Source organism: Zonotrichia albicollis, chromosome 6 (genome assembly GCF_047830755.1).
Source record: "Zonotrichia albicollis isolate bZonAlb1 chromosome 6, bZonAlb1.hap1, whole genome shotgun sequence".
Classification (NCBI taxonomy): domain Eukaryota; kingdom Metazoa; phylum Chordata; class Aves; order Passeriformes; family Passerellidae; genus Zonotrichia; species Zonotrichia albicollis.
In genome coordinates this window covers 29,289,117-29,311,194 of record NC_133824.1, presented here as the reverse complement: position 1 = coordinate 29,311,194, position 22,078 = coordinate 29,289,117, and the positions used below count along the sequence as shown (strand labels likewise).

At 38.4% G+C, this 22,078-nt stretch overlaps 1 protein-coding gene across 1 annotated transcript; it reads left to right on the top strand.

Moving 5' to 3' along the window:
• Positions 1-20: 20 nt before the first annotated feature.
• Positions 21-20,342, top strand: TMEM62 (transmembrane protein 62). The gene is made up of 14 exons (XM_005479986.4): positions 21-182; positions 3,967-4,078; positions 4,961-5,098; positions 6,137-6,182; positions 7,387-7,528; positions 7,727-7,851; positions 7,985-8,107; positions 8,978-9,133; positions 10,589-10,748; positions 12,319-12,432; positions 13,388-13,472; positions 14,980-15,084; positions 15,835-15,953; positions 16,841-20,342. The coding sequence occupies exons 1-14, from the start codon at positions 21-23 to the stop codon at positions 17,165-17,167; spliced, it is 1,914 nt and encodes a 637-aa protein (XP_005480043.2). The 3' UTR covers positions 17,168-20,342.
• Positions 20,343-22,078: the final 1,736 nt, after the last annotated feature.

Below are 22,078 nucleotides of genomic sequence, written 5' to 3'. Positions count from 1 at the left end.
CGGTGGCGGCGCGGCGCACGATGCTGGGGCTGGCGGCGGGGCTGCTAGCGGCGGCCGCCGTGGCGCTGCTGCTGGACTGGTACGGGCCGCCGGGGGCGCCGCCGGCCCCGGGGCAGCGCCGCCGCTGGGCCCCGCAGCCCGCGCCCGGGGCGACCGCCGCCAGCCTGCTCTGGGTCGTGCAGGTGAGCGGGGCCGGGGGGCCAGGGGCCGCCGAGCGCGGGCACGGCGGAGGCGCGCAGCCAAGCCCAGGTTACAGGCGTTTGGCCAGGCTGCCCCAAAGGTCGCGGGCACTGAACATATTGAAGAATATGTTTGGTGCCGGCAGCTCGATGTGCAGCTGCAGGGCTGGCTACAGGCTGAGCTCCGGGGGGCGGGAGCCCGAGGCGAAAGGCCGGGACCTGCCCGACCCTTTACGCGGCGGAGGGCGCCGGGCACGGGAACATGTGGCCCGGCCAGGACACTCAGAGACGGCAGGAGCCCATGACTCCCAGACTGTGACGGTATAAAAGCCAGAGATTCCTTTCTTTGGGGCACCTTCTCAGAGGTACCCAAGTCAAACTGTTATTTTGTTAATTACTGCACCAAGATTAAATTATTTTAATGATCCCGAAGTCTGAGACCCTGCTATGGGAAACCTAGGGCACAGCTGGCAAGGAAACCTGGTCTGACTGTGAGTGTGGGTTATGTAGCTGTGAAGGGGCCTCGGTCAAAGGTGGTGTGAGTGACTGCCACTGTGGCTCCTCGATGGTTGCACAGAGAAGTTTCCTTATCACACAGATGTGTGTAGTGGAAGTTGGTAATTAAAAATCACCTAATTATTACACTACCCTATATATTGCATCAGTACCTGATGTGGTATTATCTAATATCCTGGGGAGGGAGAAATGCAGGCTCTGCCTGTCCCTTTCCCTATCCCAAAACTCAGAAAAATTGTGTGGCTAAGGAAATAGCTTTACTGATTTATAGCAGTAGAAGGTACTGTGCCAGTATTCAGAAGGTTAAATATACACTGCTTTTTTTCCAGGTTAAACATAAAATCCAGGTTGACCTGGCATTGTCCTGGAAGCAAATTGTCACGTCTTAGGGTTTCTGTGGCTTCTTCTGACTCTTCTCCCCAGAGTATTCCCAAAGCACTTGGTGTAGAACTAGCCACAAAGATGTTTACATATTCGTAGTTCAGCTGTGGCTGAAATGTCTCAGGGATTGCTGTGCATTTCCTTCCAACAAAGAGCTGCTTTTATGGTTTTGTTTTAATTCTCAATCTCAAGAACACTTTGCCTGACTTTATTAGCTACAGGTAGTGCTCTTAGTGGACAAGCTGGCATATGTTTGGTCCTTTGGTTCTCTCTAATTGGTGGTGTAATTTTTTTCCAGTAATTTTTCCTTAAGTGACTTAAGGCTTATTTTTACTTCAGAGTACAAGTATCAAGAGAAATGCTTGAAATAATGTAAGGAAAGCCCCTGTCCTGAGCTGTTGTCTTGTATGAAAAGTCAAATAGAGCAGCACATAGCAGCTGCAGATATACTGACAAACAGCATGCACAGGTCCATGTTTCTCTTGCTGTGTTCTCTCTGGTTGTGTCATTTCAAGTAGAGTTCTCCCAAGGATAGGTCACAGCACAGCTAATTTGAGACTTGGCTTTACTTTCAAGTGGTTATGTTCTCTTTCAGACATGCCCTTTAAACAGCTGCTTTATCATTGACCTAACTTGGAAATTAATCAAGCACCAAATCCAGCCTTGTGCCTGATGATGTTATGGGAACCAGGCTTCAGGCTCCCTGGTGATTCCATAGGTCTAGCCTAGGTCACTGAATAGAGCTCTAGATGGTCAGTTCTGCTCCCAGCAGTTCCTGCCTTGTTTTTCTTCCCAAACACAAGATTATCTCTTCTTAGAGGAACTAAATCACAGTCTTTCTACTTTAATCTTCTATTAATGGCTCATCCATCTTTATTGTAGCAGAATTTCCTTTCTTACCCACTGCCAAATAGACACTCTAGTTCAGTATTTGACAAGCATATAATTATTTCTCAATTTCTCTCAGCTGAAAGCATTCTACCGTTGCTCTAGACCTTATAATTCTTCTTTGTTAACACCCGCATTTCCTGAACCACATCTTTGCTACAGATAAGAAATGTTGATGGTGATTTCTCCTCATCCCTGTATCTCTTCCAACCCATTTTAATGCAAGTAACTCCTATGAAGCAATGAGAGTATCCACATCAGTCAGAGCGGGGGAAGGAGCAGCAAAATGGGCTTTCACCTATATTTTGGAAAGTAAATAAGAGCATTTCAAGCTTTTCATCTTGCCCACTGTGTTTTTATCTTTTCTTTATCCACTGGGATGTCATCTGAAATGAATTCAAAATAAAAAAAAAAAAGGAAGAAGCTCCACTTCTGAGATCTTCATACGTCATGGCTGTTAATGATGAAAGAAACTTAGTCCCAGCTCTCAAAAGTCCCAAGACACTGTAACTCTCAGGAATTACAAGTTGAACCCTTTTAAAAATCTTAAACTCATGGGGAAGAAAAGTGGCAAAGTCACTGTAGGAAATTAGGCTTCCGAACCACTCTCTGCTGTAAGGTTGGAAATTTACATTTGCTGTAGCTACTGGTAGAGCATGGCTAAGGTTTTTTTTAAGACTGTTTTTTCTCAAGAATGAAAACTGTAGAAGTTTTGATTTTCTGTGTTTGATTGCTGAGATAAATGAATTGCAAATCCATAGGCCGAAAAGAAGCAAAACAAGTTGTGTTGTTGTCAATGATTAAATGAGGTTTGATGTACCGAGGTAGTTTTGCTGTGCTCTTTGCTTCACACGAGTTTGAATACATCAATGAAAGTGAAGACAAAGTTATATCTAAAAGCTATATCTTTTTTAGCATGCAATTCTGATCTAGGCAAAAATTCCATGTCATTCCGAATGGGGAGTTTCCTAAGCAAAATTTAAAAACTGTGTTCAGGTAATATTTTCTTCGTGTAGAGATGACTGAATAAGTAGAAGTAAATAATTTTTCTCCAAGATATTTTATCTGGATTTTTCAAAAACTAAAAGCTTTATGAGAACAGGTTTATTAAACTGAACATAAAAGTTAATGTTTTTCTTTCCAAGTGATAATGTCAGATGAGCATTTGCTTACTGCTTTTTGAGCATCAAATACCATTTGTTCAAACCAAGGAAGACAATTAATTAATTGGCTGAAGTAGAATGGAAAGTGGAATTGATGCAATACATAAGGGTTTTTTTTTTTGTACAGTACCAAAAAGCCACAAATGTAAAAAAATAGAAAAATCTTATATTTCTTACTCTCCCCAAATGGCTCTTCTGATGTGAGGGCTTTCACTGATTCAGAAATGAACAGCATCTTCTACAGTTACATACAAGTCATATCATCATTTCTTAGGCAATATTTGCCTTCTTGAAGGCACATGGAATGAGATCTAAACACACTTGTTTGATCCATTAAAATGCTTGGATAGAATGTTAAAAATCCTTTCACTCAGCTACTGGAAATGTCACACCAGGTACAAAATAAATTTTCAGTACATTTCAAGTTCTAGGTAGTTTTAACCTATTGCTTTGCAGAACTGCTTTGTATTCTTACTTGCAGCAGGATCAGTGTATTGCACAGAAACTGCCAGAATTTGAAAGGCAACAGGCCACTTACAGCCATCACAGTTTACTGTGGATACCTAAGTATTTACTCATACTTTTGTATGCGCTTAGTTTTAAGGAAATTTTCTTGATGTAAATGTGATTTTAGGGGTTAGAGTTGCAATAGCATTTGCTTGTACTGCTTTCCTTCTCCCCTAGTCATCCACTTTTGTTTCTCCCTGTATCCCTTACACTGACATGAATCACTGTGACTGCTCTTATGTTGCATTCTAATGTATACTTGGCTTTGCAGAACAGCCTGGGTAGCAATAACCCGTTTACTTGGGGCAGTGTTTCAGTCTTCTCTTTTGCAGGTTTCAGATATTCATATCAGCAAATTTCGGGATCCCAAACGAGCTCCTGACTTTGAGAAATTTTGTTCAGAAACAATTGATGTAATTCAGCCAGCACTTGTTCTAGCAACAGGTAAGCAGTTGAAAAGTGTAAATTTCCTGTTGAGTGGACTGTCAAAGGTGCAGCAAATAGGCAAAATTGTAGGATCCCAAGAGAGAACTTTAAACATATCTTAAGTAATAGAAATTGAATTGCAGCTGAAGGGAGACTGCTAGAAGCTGAAAAAAAAACTTCTCAACAAGGGAATTATTATTATTTTTTTGAGCATTCAGTTTCTTCAGAGAGTTTAGTGTGTTCTATACATAACAGACACAATCACACAAGATAGCTAATGTTTTCCCAGTAGGTGTTGCTGCATCATAGCCCTTGCTATCAGCTACCCTCCCTCTTGCTCTGGTCATGATTCTACATTCTTTATGTTTGAAATTACAGAAGTGAGCAATGTCTGTAGTTAGCCACTAAGATACAGTTCCCTGCTCAGAACAATTCCAGTTCATTTGTATGAAATTCACCTGTGAATTAATGTAGGATTTTATTGCTGGTTTCCATTTGAACATATCATACCAAGAGAGGTGTAATAAGCCTTGCCACTTCATATGACAGCTTGCTATTGAAATAGATGAAGTTTTGACAAGATAATTGAAAAAACTTTAGGCCGTTGCTGTGTGCAAGGTTTTAGAATCTTAATGCTAGGCCTGGAGTTTTGCTTCTGTAGAAAGTTGTTATCTAATTAGTGAAAGTGCTGCAGTGATGTGGTCAATAGATGTCTGATGAGGTTGCTGCATCTGCATTAGAAGGCATTTACGCTGATCATGTGGGCCAGATACAGAAACATACAGATTGCACCCAGGCCTGCAGCCACTTAGACTTGAAGGCAGGGATGGCTTGTCTAGTTACAGTATTTGTATAAGCTGTGTAGGCCTCTAGTTATATCTCACCTTTGTACACTCTCAGGTGATCTGACAGATGCTAAGACAAGAGATAAACTGGGATCTGAACAGGTAGAAGATGAGTGGAAAACTTATCAGTCAATCCTGAAGAGATCAAGGGTCACGGAAAAAACCAAGTGGATAGACATCAAAGGGAATCATGGTAAGAAGAAAATGAAACATTTCTGTCTTTCCTGTGATTGCAGATCACAGAATATAGAGGTAAAATGTTAGTACTCACTAGTGTGTTAGTGTTCATGAATTAGGAGAAGGACTTACCATCCACGTCTACTGGGGACACACTTTGTTTACAAGCTCTTACTGGAGTGAGTTTTAGTACCAGAGAGGTAAGAGTCTTTTACCTGGCAAGTGGTAGAACATGACTTCAGAGGTTAGTTTTCCACGTCATTATTTTATATACCACATTATTTAATGGAGGGGCAAACTGTAATCTTACCATACTGAAGAAATGGTTTCAATTTACTTTTCATAGACTTCCCCCTCACAGGTTTAAGTTTAAAGGGTGTCACATGTTCAGCAGCTAAAGGAAATTTGGTTTCTTTTGAATAGAAGGGAGTCATGGGAGGTTAGATCCATCAGCTGTTGCCACACTGTAAGCATTCAAACACAAGCTGACAGTTGTGTAGGCTGTATAAACAGGCTGTACAGGAAGCTGCCCTGGGAGGGGGGAAAGTGCATGCTTTGTCATATATACTCATTTTCCCATTAGGCTTCTGTCACCAGCATTTATTAGGAGAGGTGGAGCTGTTGCAGTACAGACCTCCCCAAGCTGATGTCTGTTCTACACATGCTGTTCTCTAGATGAGATGCTCCTTATTTTCCATGAAAGAGTTAAGTCTTACTTACAGAGCATGCACCCAGTCCAGAAAAGCTCTTGAAAGGTTCTGTGGTCAAAATGGAGACAGGTTTAGTTTTTGGCTGCTAAATAACAATTTATATTCCCACAATGCCTTTATTTTTTAATTGAAACTTGAATGAGAAAACTATCTCCATTTAACTGCATTGAGTATATAATGCCTCCTCTGCACAGTTAGTCTGCTTGTCAATCATGCATTTTTTAAAAAGTAGCTCTTCAGCACCTGCTGAGACTGCTTTATCTCAACATTGCCTAGTTAGATACAGGGGCCAATGATCAATTTGATCTGAAAATTTTCTTATTTCCTTTTTTACTCCCTTACAGATTCATTCAACATTCCACGCCTGGATAGTGTTCAGAATTATTACAGGTACTTTTATTTACCATACAGATGCAGCTATATCCAAGGTCAAATTCACTAAACAGTACTCTGTTTTCAGTTATTACATATATGCTTTTTCACTGACTTTCTTCTAGCCCAGGATCATATCTACTATTCCCTCTGTCTTTTGCATTGTCAGTTAGAGCAGAATCGATTGAGAAAATAGAGAATTCTTTGTGCAGATTTCTTATCTCTTACCTTTCTGTGTTTTGTAATTGAGTGTGTTAAATCTGTCAATGTCTACAAAATTTTCAGTCACACTCTAGGAGAAAGAAGATGGAAGAGTGAAATGGAGTTGTTTTTTCAATATATAAAAATATAAGTATATTTTAAAATATTAAAACTACAAAAATTGTTTGCAGAAATAAAAATAGAAGCTAGGAAAAACAGTTATTCAATACCACATTCTGGTGTTCATTATGCATTACAATTAAAGAGGGTAATGGGTTGTATTGAAATACAATATTTTTACACAAAAACATAGGTTCCTATTATATGTTCTCAGCATTAGCAGAGGATTAATCAACTGTTATACATACTCAAAGTGGGACTAAATGAAGAAATTTTATTGAAGTTGATGATGTTCATAAAGATACTGCTAACTTAAAAAAATATTTTGAAAGGGGTTTTATAGCATTAGAAGTATTGAAAACTTGGTTTTAATATATTGGCTTGTATTGTATTCAGGTCAACATTTCTGGCAATTTTATTGTTCTGATTAGTGGAGGAACAGGGACATGAACTGATTTCTGGATGGCTGTGCTCAAATTATACTCATCATCTGAACTCAGGAATGTTTTCGTTTCCACAAATCATGCAAGGAGTAAAACAAAACTAAAACAACTTTAAAAACCCCAAATGCACACAAAAGGCCCACTTCAAAACCCCAAAAGAAATGAATAAAAAAAAAACCCCTAACCTGAATTTAATTAATTTTAGTGATTCTCAGATGAACTCACCATCATTTTAGTTACAGAATTGCAATTTAGGTGGTACTATTAGTTGAAATGTCATGTCTTTGCCAGTGGAAGATGTGTACAATTCCCATCTAGCATAAAGTATCAAAAGCACTCCCAATTTGTTAGTTAGAAATAGTGAAATTTGCTGTTGTCAATGGAAAGAGAGAAAGCAACGCATGTTTATCATGGGTACAAGCTTTCCTAACAGCAATATTTCTATCTTGTTTTGTTAGGAAATACTCTGCCTGGCATAAAGATGGCTCTTTCCATTACATCCACACTACCTCTTTTGGGAACTATTCATTCATCTGCGTGGATGCCACACTCAGCCCAGGCCCTAAAAGACCCTATAATTTTTTTGGGATTTTAAACATGGTATTGTATAAGTCTTTGCATTCCATTTTGCTGGCTGTTTTATTCCTGTAGTGGTTTGTTTGGAGGTTTGGGTTTTTTTAAATATAGAAAAATTGTTTGAAAGATTTATGTTCATCTATAAGTGTGTTTACGTTTTTAAGTTATAATGCATGTGAGACATTTATTTAGCAAAATGGATTTGTCACCTGCCTGTTTCAGAATCAAATGGCAGAGCTGTCTTCGATGGCAACAGAAAGTCTACACAGCAACCATACTATCTGGTTTGGCCACTACCCCACCTCCACAATCATCTCCCCATCCCCTGGAATACGAACACTAATGAGGTAAGGTCTTCTTACCCTCTATGTTTTCAGCATGAAGTACATTTCTTGTCTGTTTTCACATGCTCATCTCTCACTTTTCAGGTTTTCTGCAGTGATATTTCCTTCCCACCCAAATAATCACAATTCTTATTAGTTCTGCCACAGCCTATTTATGTGGACATCTCCATACAATGGGTGGGCTGATGCCAGTCTTGCACAGTCAGCACCGTGGTGGCACTCTGGAACTTGAATTGGGAGACTGGATGGATAATAGGAGGTAAGAAAAGCCCATATGAGCAAATTATTATATGAAACCTACCTGCTGTACTGTGATTCTCTTTTATGCTCTGTGGTGCACTTGAAAGAAGCATGAAATCAGCCTGACTGGTTATTATTATTATTATTAGTGCTTTTGAAAAAAGGTCTTGTGTGTATGTTTGGAATTTTTCCCCATATCAACAGTGTGCTAATAAATTAAATTTTTTTTTTATTAATTCTTGATATTTAAAAACTAAAAAGGGGGCATCTAAATGTGTATCCAGATAGTATGTATTTAGTATTAAATGTAGAAAAATATATTGTTGTAAAATTCAGCATCACTACTTCTCTCACTAATTCAGCATCTCTCTTCTCTACATGCTCTGCAATAGCTGTTAGAATTCTTGACACAGAAATAGTCCTCCTGAGAAATGTTACCTTACTTGCATATCCAAAAGTGTCTGATGCTATGTGGAGTGGATAGTTGTATATTAACTTTTATTCTGCAGTAATCCAAAGAAAGGTATGGATACAGGGGAGGAGCACACTGGGGTCATTGTCCTGAACTAGAGTACCTACACAGACACTATGGAAATGTACATTATATTTGAGGTCTTTAATGTAATGTTCATCTGTCTGATTCATGTGCAAAATTCCATAGATCTTCACACTTGGAACTTTGAGTACTGCTTCCATGATTTATAATAAAATTAACCTCATCAGAGGTAAGCAACTGTACAGTTAATATAGCAGAGTTGGAGAATGTAAGATCAACTACAGAAGAGAATAAATAGAAAATAAAGCCAGGTTCTTTAGGAACTTGAGGAGCTGGAAATCAGCTGTTCACAAAGCAGTTTGTATTAGCAAAATTTGTTTCCTTTCTTTATAGATACAGGATCCTCGCGTTTGATCATGACCTCCTCAGCTTCGCAGATCTCAACTTTGAAGAGTGGCCTGTAGTTCTCATCACCAATCCCAAATCCTTCCTTTACAGCAGTTCTACTCATGAACCACTAGTCAAAATTGTTTATTCCACTCATATCAGGTACCCTGTAATGTCTTGATTTCACAATATTTAATTATATTTATATGTATATACACAAAACTTTTTTTTTTATATATGTGTCTGCTGTTCTCAGAATTAATTTTTCTCTGGAAGATCATTCCAGAGAGCTTGCTTTGTATCATATCTGTGATAAAAAGTTTGGGTAGTAGTAATTCATGGTTTTTTTAATTTATGCAGTTATTTCCCCTAAGGTCAAACAAACTTTATGTAACCAAAGTTGATCAATTAATATATAATTAAAATAGATTCATATGTAATCAATATGCATAGATTGTTATGTAATCTGTGTTATTTATCTCACATGTTCACATCAACTCTGCTAATTTCAGAATTTTGTCTATGTATTTTTCTAAATGTTTTCTCTATTCACTTCAGACTTCTTAGCTTTGTCTTTTCAATTCTACATCCTTTACATACTAAAACATTTTGCCAATTTTCATATTCATTTTAAATCTCTCAATCTTTTAATCTATTTATCTATTTAATTTTTACATTTATATTTCAGATTTTTAGGCCCTTTTCAGCATTTTATATTTGCTGTAAGACTAATCTGCTTGAAATACTGCATACATAGGGTTACAATAAAAAGAAGTTTGTCACACTTTTCAGTTAGGGAGCAGTATCCTACTAGATGTCCTAATTACTTTCCAGTTTCCCATTCAGAACCTTATCTGAACAATCTTAAGATTATACTAAATATAGGAACTAGTAGATTTATTCACCCTAACTGTATGAAACACCTTCATTTGACTAAAACATGCTCTGTAATGCCATTCATATTACCAGAAATGAAAGGAATTGCACTTACAATATTTTTGAGTCTGTATTAGTGTCACTGTTTCTGTGAATATAGCACTACTGCCAGGTGGCAATACATTTGTTGGTATCTGAGAACTGGCATTCCACTCCATTTGTCCTAAATGCAGTAACAAACTCTGAGAGGTTATATTCTGACTAGGAAAAAGAAAAAAAGGGGGAAAAAAGAAGGGAAAAAAAACCCCACTCCCAACAACAAAGGACTTTAGAGAGAGAGCCTGGCAATTTTTTATGAAGACATCTGCAGGTCTTTGGTTATGTGTCTATGTGTGCTGGAGGATGCATCCCACTTCTGTTAGGAGATGTTTTAAAGCAAGAGTTCTAAAATTATTTCTGTCAAGGCCTTACAACTTCTGCCACCTTTTGATCTGTTCCACATCCAGTTTTCTATCCTGTTCTTTTGTGTAGTGCCATACAGAACTACTTTGTCTGTAACTGTAGGAAAAACCTACCATGTTACCATTAGCCTACAGATATTTCACTGTTGTAATTTCTAAATATTTTGAACTCTTTACTACAAGGCAGCTTAACCTTTAGAGACTTCTTCTTAAGGAAGTAATTACGTACCTGCAAGTCCAGTAACAAATCTGTTTCTTTTGCTCTTTATTTACTCCTTAGAATTCTGGCATTCTCTCCTTCTGTCATTGTCTCTGTCAAAGTCTACATAGATGGAGTTCACCTGGGGAATGCACATCAGGTGTCTGGCCCTCTCTATGTGCTGAAGTGGAGCCCACAAAACTACAGTGAAGGGTTCCATCACATAGATGTGACTGTCCAGGTAAGGTACCTGTTGGCATTCTCTGTATAGATTTTTTTTTTCTTCATCATGGCTTCTCTGTCACCCTCCTGCCTCACATAACTAGGAACAAAATACATGATAACAGACTTATTTTCATATTTGTCTGATTACAAAACCCAAAGGATTTAATAAAGGAATAAACATAGACTGCTAAGCACCAAAATATTCATAAAGCTGCTGGAATAAAGAAAGAAATATTATTTTTCATAAGAAGTAGAATAAGACATGACAGAAGTGCAAACTTGAAACTGGCCAGAGATGTAAAAAATTACAAGAAATGGTTCTAAAGGTGTATAAACAGCAAGCAGCAACAGAAGGAAAATACTGGCCAGGTGTTAAACAGCAGAAGTGAATTAGTCACATACAGCTCTGACAAGGCAGAGGTTCTCAGCACTTTCTTCACCTCTGTCTTCACCAGCAGTGTTGGGCCTCAGGCTTTGGAAGCAAGGATCAAGGCTGATGCAAACAGAGACCCACTGTCAATGAAAAAAGAGTTGGAGTGAGACCTGGCACAGGAGGTTGATCCTACAGATCAATGGGCCCTGACAGTTTCCACTCCAGTGTTGAGAAACCTGGTTGACATCTTTGTGAGGCCACTCTCCATAGTCCTGGAGAAGTTGTGGAGATCAGGGGGCATCCCAGAAGACTGACAGAAGGCTAACTCTCCGGTGTATAGGAAGGCTGAAGGGAGGATCCAGGAAATTATAGGCCCCTTAGTCTTATTTCAGTCTCTGGGAAAATCAGGAAATTAATCCTTGTGGGGGGCTTTCTGAAGTCAGATGAAGCACATCACTGGGAAGACCCAATACAGATTAATCAAGGGCAAATTGTGGGCCAAGAAGAACATTATGAAGTTCATGAAGGAAAAGTGTAAGCACTTGCACCTGGGAAAACATAATCCAGGAGTGCAGCACAGGCTGTGATCTGCCTGGCTGGGGAGCAAGTCTGTGCAAAGGGACCTCAGTGTCCTGGTGGACCACAAGCTCAGTGTGAATGAACAGTGTGCTGGTGCAGCAGAGAAAATCTACTGGATGCTGGGGTGCATCCACAAGGGCATCAGCAGCCAAGACAAGTCACTGTCCTGCTCTACTGAGTGCTTACCAGGCCACATCTGGAGCACTGTGCTCAAAGTGTTGAATAAATGACAAAAAACAATAAACGAATGTTTGTTTACATATATGGGTTTATGACAATACACCAGAAATGAAGCACAACAAAATTTGAAAATATTTTAATATGGGCTATTACCTAGAATTGAACTTTCTGAAAACAATTGTGGGGCGGGGCATAAACAGTCACAGTATTCCCTAAGTTGCTGAATCTCTGACAGGCTCTACTTCAATGTAGCACTTTCAGATTATGCTTTTATAACCACCAGTTTACTTGAAACGGCAGAATTGACTGTAAGTAACCCTTTGTTGGTGGAATTTAATACAGCACTATGCAGAGAAGCATACATCAATTGTATCTCTCAATGATAATGATTAACTTTACTTGACAGTTTTTTGTACCACTGCTATGTAATTGCTCTCATTTTATGTCAATCTAGGATGCTTCAGGAAGAATTGGCACACGGGGCCATTTATTTGGTATGGAAGAAAACCTCTCTCTTAGATTTGACTTTTGGTCATCTGTTATTCTTCTCACTGACCACTATGTTCTAGTAAGTACTTTCAGCAAAACAGCTGTTACTTCATGTTGGTTTCCCAGTCTGCAGTAGGGTTTTCCTAATTCCTGAAGAATTCATAGATTTGAATGCAGTTACTTTTTCCAGAAATTATTTCTTTTGGAATTCCAAAACATTTAAAGTTTCTCAAGTTGCACACTTCAACCACAAATGCACAACAATGGTTTATACAAACAGTTGACATCCTGGATTTAGTCCCAATTATCCATTTTTGGGCATAAGTGTACACACATTTTGTACAAGCAAGAAATTGAGATAATAGAAAAAGGAAACATTAAATTGAAGAGAAATTCACTGTGAACTGTTGCGATATGTTTTCTGGAAAAAATGCTGCAAATATTCTCATTGTCAGCTGCTGACATTATAACTAACTGAAGTGAAGTGGAGGGCAAAATCCCCATTGACTTTATTGAGTGCCAGGTCATATCCAGATGTGTTACAGCTCAGTTCAAGCAAAGAAGGATGTCATGTCTTAGTAGCCTAGGTGCACTTCTAGAACTGCATAAGAAAGTCCACATGACGGTAGTTCTTATCATAATTGGTTCAAAATTATTCTTAGGTTTGTTAATCCTGTAAAATGGTGTCACACATTTTACACCATGTCTTGAACTGCATTTCTCTTCAGAACAGTGCTCAGACAATGTTTTTGCCTTGGAAGTGTAACTACACTTTTTCAATGGATGTGTTTACAAACTCTATTTTTAAAGATTCAGGTCTATTGCTTTCAGATATTGAGCAGAATTCAAGTCAGTACAATACAAATTTTAGAAACTCTTCAGCTTCCTTTTTTACTCTTCAGTTCAGTGACACCATCAAGCTTTGAATATGTGTTTCAAAGAGGATCTTTGTACCATTCTCTCAGTGTCCATAAGGCATGCTCCAAGGCTGCAATTATTCCAGGGCTGGCTTATAGTCAAAACTGTCTTTTCAGGCCCGAGTGCTCTTTGGACTGACTGTGCTGATTCAGATTACCTTACTTGTTGTTTTCCGACACCTCCAAAAGCCAGCACTCAAAGGTATCAACTAACATTTACCTGTGGTTTTTTGTAGTTCTGTTTTCCCCTAGACTTTTTACTGTTGACCTGTGTGCTAACAATATGTAAGTAAATGTGCTGTTAATCACCATATGCTGCTACTGTGGGGTTTGATTGGTTTCTCAGAAGCTGTTGTTTCGCTTTTAAGGGAAGCTGGAAAACCTCCAATATATCAAATAAAGTAAACTAGAAACTTGAGCAGGTATCTTTGTTTAAACAAAAGTTGAGTTGATTGAAGTCCAAGGTTTCATTTTAATTTTCTCACTGAAGAATCCAATACATAGGGAATGTTTTGTTTTGTATTAGTTCTGCATGTGTGCTTGTTTCACTACAGAATTCTCTCTTGCCTGAGTGGAGAAACAGTTTTCCTTTTGTAAAGATAGTATTTGTTAACTTTTGCAAAGAACACTGACAGGATTGGGTCTTTCTCAAAATAAGATTAAGGCCATTTCTGTCATAACTTGATACTTTGTTTGTGATACATCTAGTAAATTAAAATTATTACTATTAAGCTCATGGTATTTATCCTTTAAACAGTCATTTGAACCACACCTTACTAATGAGATTTTTCTGGAAGCCACCTCCCTTCCTATTCATGTCAGTGTTTGTACCTTCCTGTATACTCCTAATTGTGTAGCATCCTGAGGTAACTACAGCAACTGCTTACATAGAAAAGAATCAGATTTTCAGTTGCCTTTATGGAATTCAGCAGCTAAATATTAAAAAAGCTGACTCTTTGGTCATCTAGGTCCATGTGGACCATGATAAATGTTTGACATCTTAGTGAACAAATTTGTTAGAGCTGTTGATTTCCAAAGGTGAAGCTTGCCCTCTAGGGGTTAATTCTTTGTGAGAAGGCCACATAATAGATGTAAGTCTACAAGCTAACTTTTTAGGGAGGTTCTCTTGATCTGTGAATTGCCTGCATCATTTAGAGAGCTACTACTGCTTTTTTCTGCTAACACCACACACTTGTCAAAATAATGTCATTTTAATGCCAAGACTTAATTTTGAGCTGCTATCAGATCTCAGTAGATTTAATCAAAGGAAATCCAACAATTCTAGTCCACGCTGACCCACCTTTCTGGGTTTGCAAAGTTACTGTTTTGATTCTCCTATTTTTAATTTAATACATACTTTCTCCATGTTTTTCATTCTAGCTAACTTCATTTTCTGGGTATAGAATGGTCGTTCAGTATTATTTACATACAGTAAGTGTATTCCTTTAGACTGACAGGTTCCTCTGCCTTTTTTGATATAGATTGTTATATTTATTGGTTCTTTACTTTCAGTTATCACAGTAATAGTAATGCATTCCTCTGCATTTTTCTGTAGACATACCAAGTATCATTTTTATACTCCTTATTTAAAATAATGAGTAAATAATATGCAGATTTGTTTCAGAAAGACCAGTATTATACATACATATAGATCTGGGGAAGGTGTTGCAAACTGAATTGTGTTTTTCTTAAATGTTGTCTCTGTTTAGGAAAGCCGGGATTACTTACTCTGACTTCATATTCTCTTCATGTCTTCAGTAAAACAAACACCTTCTATTACTCAATTCTGGTTCTGAATTTATACACCATTCTGGGTAAGTAGCCTAGAGTACTGGAGGACATAAATTGGTATTTTGAAATTACACATTAGATCCTGATGAAAATTTAAGAATTCTAACATCTTAGAGAATGAGGAAAATCTACTGAAGTTACAAAAGCTATGTGGAACTTTAAAAGTTAATGTCCAAGAGACTAAAGGCTTATTTGTAAGAGCCTAACTTAGAAGCCCTGAATTAATTAAACACTTAGATTGTTAAATTACTCTGAAAGCAAAGTGATTATTTTTAAATTCAGTTTCGTTTTCACTTACTTTTTGATTATTAGCATCAGAGCTAACAATCTGAGCTTATTCTCCTTTGATAACATGTTACTGAAGTAGCTCTTTTCTTGTTAGTCTGTGTAGTATGTATAACACAGAGCAGCCTGCCTGTTTTAATTTCTATGCTGAGCCAGGCTGGAATTGTTTGTGACCACATTTTTCACGTATCTTACTGTAATTCTGGGAAAAAGCTACCCTTTTCACCTCTCTCATAAGGAAGATATTATGTGTGGTGTTGAAAATTGTCACAGAGATGAAACTAATTCAAAAGTATTTTCATTGCATGCCACAACCCCGTCAAACTGTGGTGTTTTCACACCAGACTGCTGTTTGCTGCATATGAAAACATGAGGCTGATTACTCTAGACAAGCAATAGGGAAGTCTCAGGGTACAAAAGGCTGTGTGGGAAAGGGCTGTGTCTCTGTTCTGTTTCCTGATGGTGATGTTTGGTTTCCTCTCTTGCAGGACCATGGTTTGTAGGTGAACTGATAGATGGCCAGATGGGGGCCTGTTTTTCCTTTGGAGTGTTTGTTGGTGGTTCCTTCTTACAGGGCAGTATGACATTTGTGGTTGGGATTTTACAGGTGAGTATTTATAAAATAAAGGCTAAAAACCAGTGCTTTTTTTTCTCAGGGGATTTTTTCCGTTTTTTTAATAGATTTAAAGAAAGAAGTCTTGGAAGTAAAGAGATTATTGACCATGCCTGACTACAGTGGTCTTTCTTACCTTTCTGCAGATTTAAAGAAAGGAAGGAGGTTGTGCATTATTTTCACAAACTTCTCTTTTTCTCTAATAAAATGATGTTGCTTTGGACTCCCTGGATATCTGGATTAGAGGCTGCCTCTACAGATATATAACTAAATTTTCAATGAATTTTCTAGTTTTGCCTTTGGCTTACACAATGTAAGCAAAAAACTGAGTGGCCAGGGTAGCCCCTGCAGTGTTAATAACTCTTCAGATCAGTAGGTGTCACTCTTTAAGCACACGAGTCCAGTTTTCCCAGGAGTGTTTTCCCCATTAATCTGGAAGACAGTGTCATTCCTTGGCATTTAACATAGAGGATCAAAACAGCATTGCCTCCTTCTTCATGGTGTCTCCTTTGTACCAGTGGGACACTGCAGTGGGCTGGACTGTCAGAGTTAAGCTGACATACAGACTGTCTGGTTTTGCCATGTTAATTTTTTGCTAAGTCTGGCTCCCTGAATCATTTCCAGGAAATGTCAGATGTGTGTTAGTGCCTCTTACTGCAAGGGAATGGGCAGGAATTCTTGGCCTGGGACTCAGGCCCAGGCAGTCCCAGCTTTTTCATCTGCAGTCATGGAGATGCATCCTGAGATTCCATCTCTAGGAATTGTACTCAGCCCTTAGAATGGGACAGCTTTATCTGTGCATACATTTTTAAGCTGTCATAGATATTACCCAGAACCCTTGGCTTCCTCATTGTCTTATTTTTCTTCGCTCTTCCTTTCAGATGCTGTTTTTCAACCTGCCATTGATGGCCTATCTGTGCTGGTGCCTGCTGCTGCGCTGCCGTGGCCACAGCTTCCGTTCCCACCTCCGTCACGTGCACCGCCTCGTGGCTGTGCCTGTTCACCTGGCAATGGTGCTGCTCCTGGCCTGGCAGGTCTACTCCTGCTACTTCCTGCAGCGCACTTACGGCACCTTGGCCTTCTTCCTGTCCCCAATGAGAACGTGGCTGGTGCTACTGACCGCAGCTCTCATTTATAAAACCTGGACACTGAAATCATCACAGCTCAGAACTTACATAACAGAGATAAAAAACTGTCAAAGCTCCTGAAGTACAATATAAGTACTCCAAATTCTGTCTTAAAAAACTGTCAAGGTACAACCTTATCATTTTGTGATGCTGGAATTCCATACACCCCACCGTTAAGTGGTAGGACCCAAAGCTGCACCTGCACTGCTACGGAACTGTATTAAATAGTTAATGTACAATATGTTATACACACTTTTCTTCTATTATACAACATACTGTATAATACATGTTATATAATACAGTTATGGATTATACATCAGTACAGTCAACTTTGGAATAATCTCATCAATGAGGTTTTTTTAGTGATACAAAGATAGATATGTCCATATGGATCACAAATGGAAATGTTTGCCTATTACTACTGTGAATAGAAAAATAATTAATTATTGATTTTTATAATGCTGCAAAATATGAGCATAGGACCTGATGAGCTTCTGGATTTGTGATCCTTTGATTTTTATTTCAGGGTTGACATGTGTTTTTACAAGACTAGACCAGATGTCTTTATGAAGTAATAGTGATTGCAAAGGTGCTGTAGTGGCCTTCACAGCCAGAGTCCTATGCCCATACATGTTTTCAGTTCATTATGCTGTATACAAGCAGATCACAGGTGTGTGTATGTATTTGTGTTCATGTTTACCTGAGCTGTGGCCTATAGCTCTTGCCCTGGGAGTGCTGGCTGACTAACAGGCTGACTCTCTGGAAGGAAGGAGTTTCATTTTGCACTACTAAGGCTGCCAGTCCTGCCACCCATGACTGGTGAAAGGACAGTGAATTATCAGTGGTGCTGGGGTTTTCAGCTTCAAGGCAAAGAACGGAGACACTAGCCTCAGGATGGGAGAGACTGTAGGAATACTATGGTCTGATGCCTGTAAAGTCTGTCATTTCTGTTTTTCTGGGTCTCAGCTGTGTTTCTGGGTCTTGGCCAAATGCACCAAAGAGTGACCTAAGAAAACTTATTTCTTTGTTTTCACTTTTTTCCTAAGTTCAAAAATTATAGAACAGTTAGTTACAATAATGAAGAATGCAATGATCCAGAGCCAAGAAAACTGAGGTGCCTTGATCTATAAAGAACACTGCATTGCTTCACAAAAGACCAGCTGTGAGTGGAACATTTAGGTAATTTTACAGTAACTTACTTATGGCTTCTCAAGAAAAAAAGAAGGCTAATTTATTTATGGTCCCTTTGGAAAAAAACAGCAGCAACTGTAGTAGAACACAGAAAAATAAATCAGAAGAAAATATTGATTACAACAAGGACTTTTGTTATTTCTAACAAGCGACAGTTTTCCTGTTCCTTCATTTCTGTTCCTCAATGATATAGGAAAATAGTAATGTAATACTACTAATAATCTAATGTCTTCAATGTAATAGGAAAAAGAGCGAGCACCCATTTACATGAGGTAAATACACTGTTAAGAGAATAAAGAATGTAATTTGTTGCTACAAAATTTTGTTTTGCAAAGCTGTTAAAAAATCAGAGATGGCACAAAATTTATTTGTGAGATGCAATACTGAAAAATTGATAATAAAATGACAATTTTTCACAATTAAATTACTTTTATGTTATTACAGAGAACAGGAAGTGGCAATAATATACTTCATATCTTTTGACTTGTTACCATTGTTAAATATAACATTACCCAATACTTTTACCCTTAGGCTGGTCTCTCCAATAGTGTCTGCACTGCACACACTTGAACCCACTGTTTGATTAACCCCCCACACTGACCATTCATGCATGGCTTGTGTGGAGGCTGATTTTTTTTTTTAATTTTTTTTTTTTAAGAAGAGAAACCAAAGTGCACTTACCAGTCTAGAAAATTCTGGGGGTCCAGGAAAGCTGACACACAACCTCCTTTGGTTTCCTCTGCACTTTTGTAACAACAGCTACTATAAACTGCAGTAGGAAACATTTATGTCTGGGCTGGAAAGGTCTTTTCATGGTGTTGGTGACATTTTGCATGAAATCCTGACATGTACCTGGACAATTCAGCACTAAGCACTAATAGGTGCTCTTATGAAAAACACCACGTTTTTCTCATTGTCAGTGAAGAAGACAAAAAGGAGACAAGAAACAAGATCAACTAAAAAAAAGCAAAACTAAACCAACCCAACCAAAAAAAAGAACCAACCCCAAAACAATCAGGAAAGGGATGAAAATGGAAGGGAAAAAAGCAGAAGGGAAGAAAATGAAATATAGGGCAGACAACAGCAATACTTCAAGGTACAAAGGGAAATGAGATGGAAATGAGATGGAAATGGAAATGCACAAGACTAATAAATAAAAAGCAGAAGATTGGCTTAACCAAAACTAAGGAAAAAAGGTGTCTCTGCCCAATACTGTTTACATTTTATTATCCTTTGTAAATACTTATTTATAAAGATTGTAGCTGAACTGCCTTACTGTGGTCCTGTGGTCACAATGTCACATGAAGACAGACATGCATAAAAGTTCACAAAAAGCCCCTAACAGCTCTAGGTCAGTTTTGAAACCACAACAATGGGGGCTGGAGTAATAGAGCAGTGAAGAGTTCTCAGGAATAGAATGCTAAGTGAAGAGGCTCCAGGAACAGAATACTATAAATCCTTATTTAGTTAACAACCAATTTTTCAAAGAGGCTCAAGCAGACACTGTAACAGAATACAAATTAAATAGCAACTTGTTAGCTGTTAGAAGGAAAATGTAACTTAGAATTACCTTTGATGACTGTAATACTCAGAGACATCTCCCCCCCACCCCACACTTCCTCCCCCAGAAAATTTAAATTTGTCTGTGTAAATGATAATATAATGCACTGCACCCAGACTTGCACATGTGCATTAGGAATTTTGTCATAGGCATCAGTAATTAAGCATGAGTGACTATTAGTCAGTATTTATATGACTCTTCCCTTGACACCTTTTTGAATAAAAGACTGTACTTGTTTCCTAGAAATTGTGCCAGGGCTCTGTGAGTTACAGGAGCTGCTGTTCCGTGTACATGGAAAAACTGCTGGATTATGCCAGAAAGTCAAGATGACCTAAAGAGATCAGTAGAGGAACAAAGAAACAAGGACCCCAGCCAATAGGTTCTAAGGGGCCCATCTTAAATCAAGAAGGTAAACAAGATGGTGAACTGCTTTGGCTCAGAAATGGTGTTCTTAGAGAAAAAGTAAATCTGGAAGTGCAAGCTCATGACCAGGGACTCAAGAAACCCACTGACTCAAAAGATGAGCAGTTATGCACACACAGACCTTGTTAGCAAATATGATGCCAGTCAATTATGAGTAAAAATGAGTGTGTATTAGAGAGAGAGGCAAATGGACACATTCCAAGATGGCTTTGTGGAATTAATACCTAGCACCCAAACAGGAAATAAACCAAATATCTTGGCTCTGGGCCAGATACTGGCTTTACACTGCAGGTACTGAATCCTGTTTGAGGAACACCACCAGCTGTGTTGATGGAGATAAGAAACAGATGTATGGGTGTGTTTTTGGGAAAAGGAGAACAGCTTGACCTAAAAAACACGGAATGCAATAAAGGAAAACTAAGACAATGAGATAAAAGGGAAGGGACTGATTATGATGCTGACATCTCAAGAGACAGAAATAATTAACCATTTGCCCAGAGAGTTACAGGTCTTGCCTTATTGTTGTAAAATGTGAATTATGTAAAAATTCGCTTAAGAAAGGATGTTATTTGATATTTGATATTTATATATTTTCAAGCCTAATTAACAAGAGAGAAGATACAACCCACAAAGCAGGTAGCAGCTAACAAGCAAGCTGTAAGTGATGCCCAGGTGTTAAAGACAAAGTACTTGTTGGCCTCCTTAAAGTTCAGGGCTTGACGTGCTTGATCTCGGGCCTAGTGGGAAGTTTGCAAAGTTTGGGAAGAATGTACTACTGACAGAGGACACAAAGAGTGCAGGGTTTATAGGCCATAAGGACATCTGGAAGAACTCCCATGATAAGGAAGAAACTAATAAAGAACTCAGCAACTGTGCTGAAATTGGCTCTGACTGGATAAAGGTAATTCTGACACAGGCAGATCTCAACCACCGAGTCAAGAAACCCACCAACCCAAAAGAAGTGAAAGAGTGGGCATATGGACTAATTACCATGAGAAGCAACCTCCAAAGCATACTGGATTTTTCTTACTTTTCTTATTTTTCTTATTTTTCTTATTTGTCACCCTTTGTTAAATGACACCTCTCACAGTATAAAATATATGATAGCTGAAGAACTACACTATTACAAATATTAAGAAATTAGGACAAGACGAAAAAAATAGTAGTTTCTATAACTGAGAGCACTTAATTTAAAGAATCTTCTCCTTTTGGCTTTTTATTCTTAAGATGTGACATGAACCAGGATTGACAAGTAAAGGAATACTTCTATGAGGATAGTAAACACTGGGGTTATCAGGGTGAGGTTTACTTTCACTGTCCCTATCTCTCTGTCTTAAGTCATTTTGACTAATGTTGCTAGAGCCTGTACTGCCCTCCCCAGCTTACCTAACTACCAGAATGCTACTGCAATCAAGCTGCCCTTATTATGGTAAGGAATCAGTATCTCAGCATGATCTCACTCTGAATCACCCCTCACATCACAGCCCTTAATAGACTGCTGACCTGTGTGGATTACTAAGCAATTCCTATAAAATTAATACTGCTGGGAATATTATAATTTTATCATATTTTGTTCCAGTTGTGAAAAATAACTGTCTAGAGGACAATTACTCATGAAAGGTATGTCAACTGATGGTGCCAGAGAGGAACTCACTCTCGAGTAGCTCTTCAGCAAATATTGTGATATTTACTTCCTCAAGATTTGAATCAAAATTTGCAGGTTTTTTGTTGTTAATCAGTACCTATAGCTAGGCAGTTATGATGAAGCAATTGCAAGGTGAAACTTGTAGGCATGGCTAATCCTTTGTTTTAAGGAA

Bases quoted from the DNA above. Each gene is read 5' to 3' on its own strand.
- TMEM62 (XM_005479986.4), top strand. From the start codon at position 21: ATGCTGGGGCTGGCGGCGGGGCTGCTAGCGGCGGCCGCCGTGGCGCTG. The intron at 13,473-14,979 runs GTATCAACTAAC...GTCTCTGTTTAG, and splicing joins CCAAAAGCCAGCACTCAAAG to GAAAGCCGGGATTACTTACT. The intron at 15,954-16,840 runs GTGAGTATTTAT...TCTTCCTTTCAG, and splicing joins TTGTGGTTGGGATTTTACAG to ATGCTGTTTTTCAACCTGCC.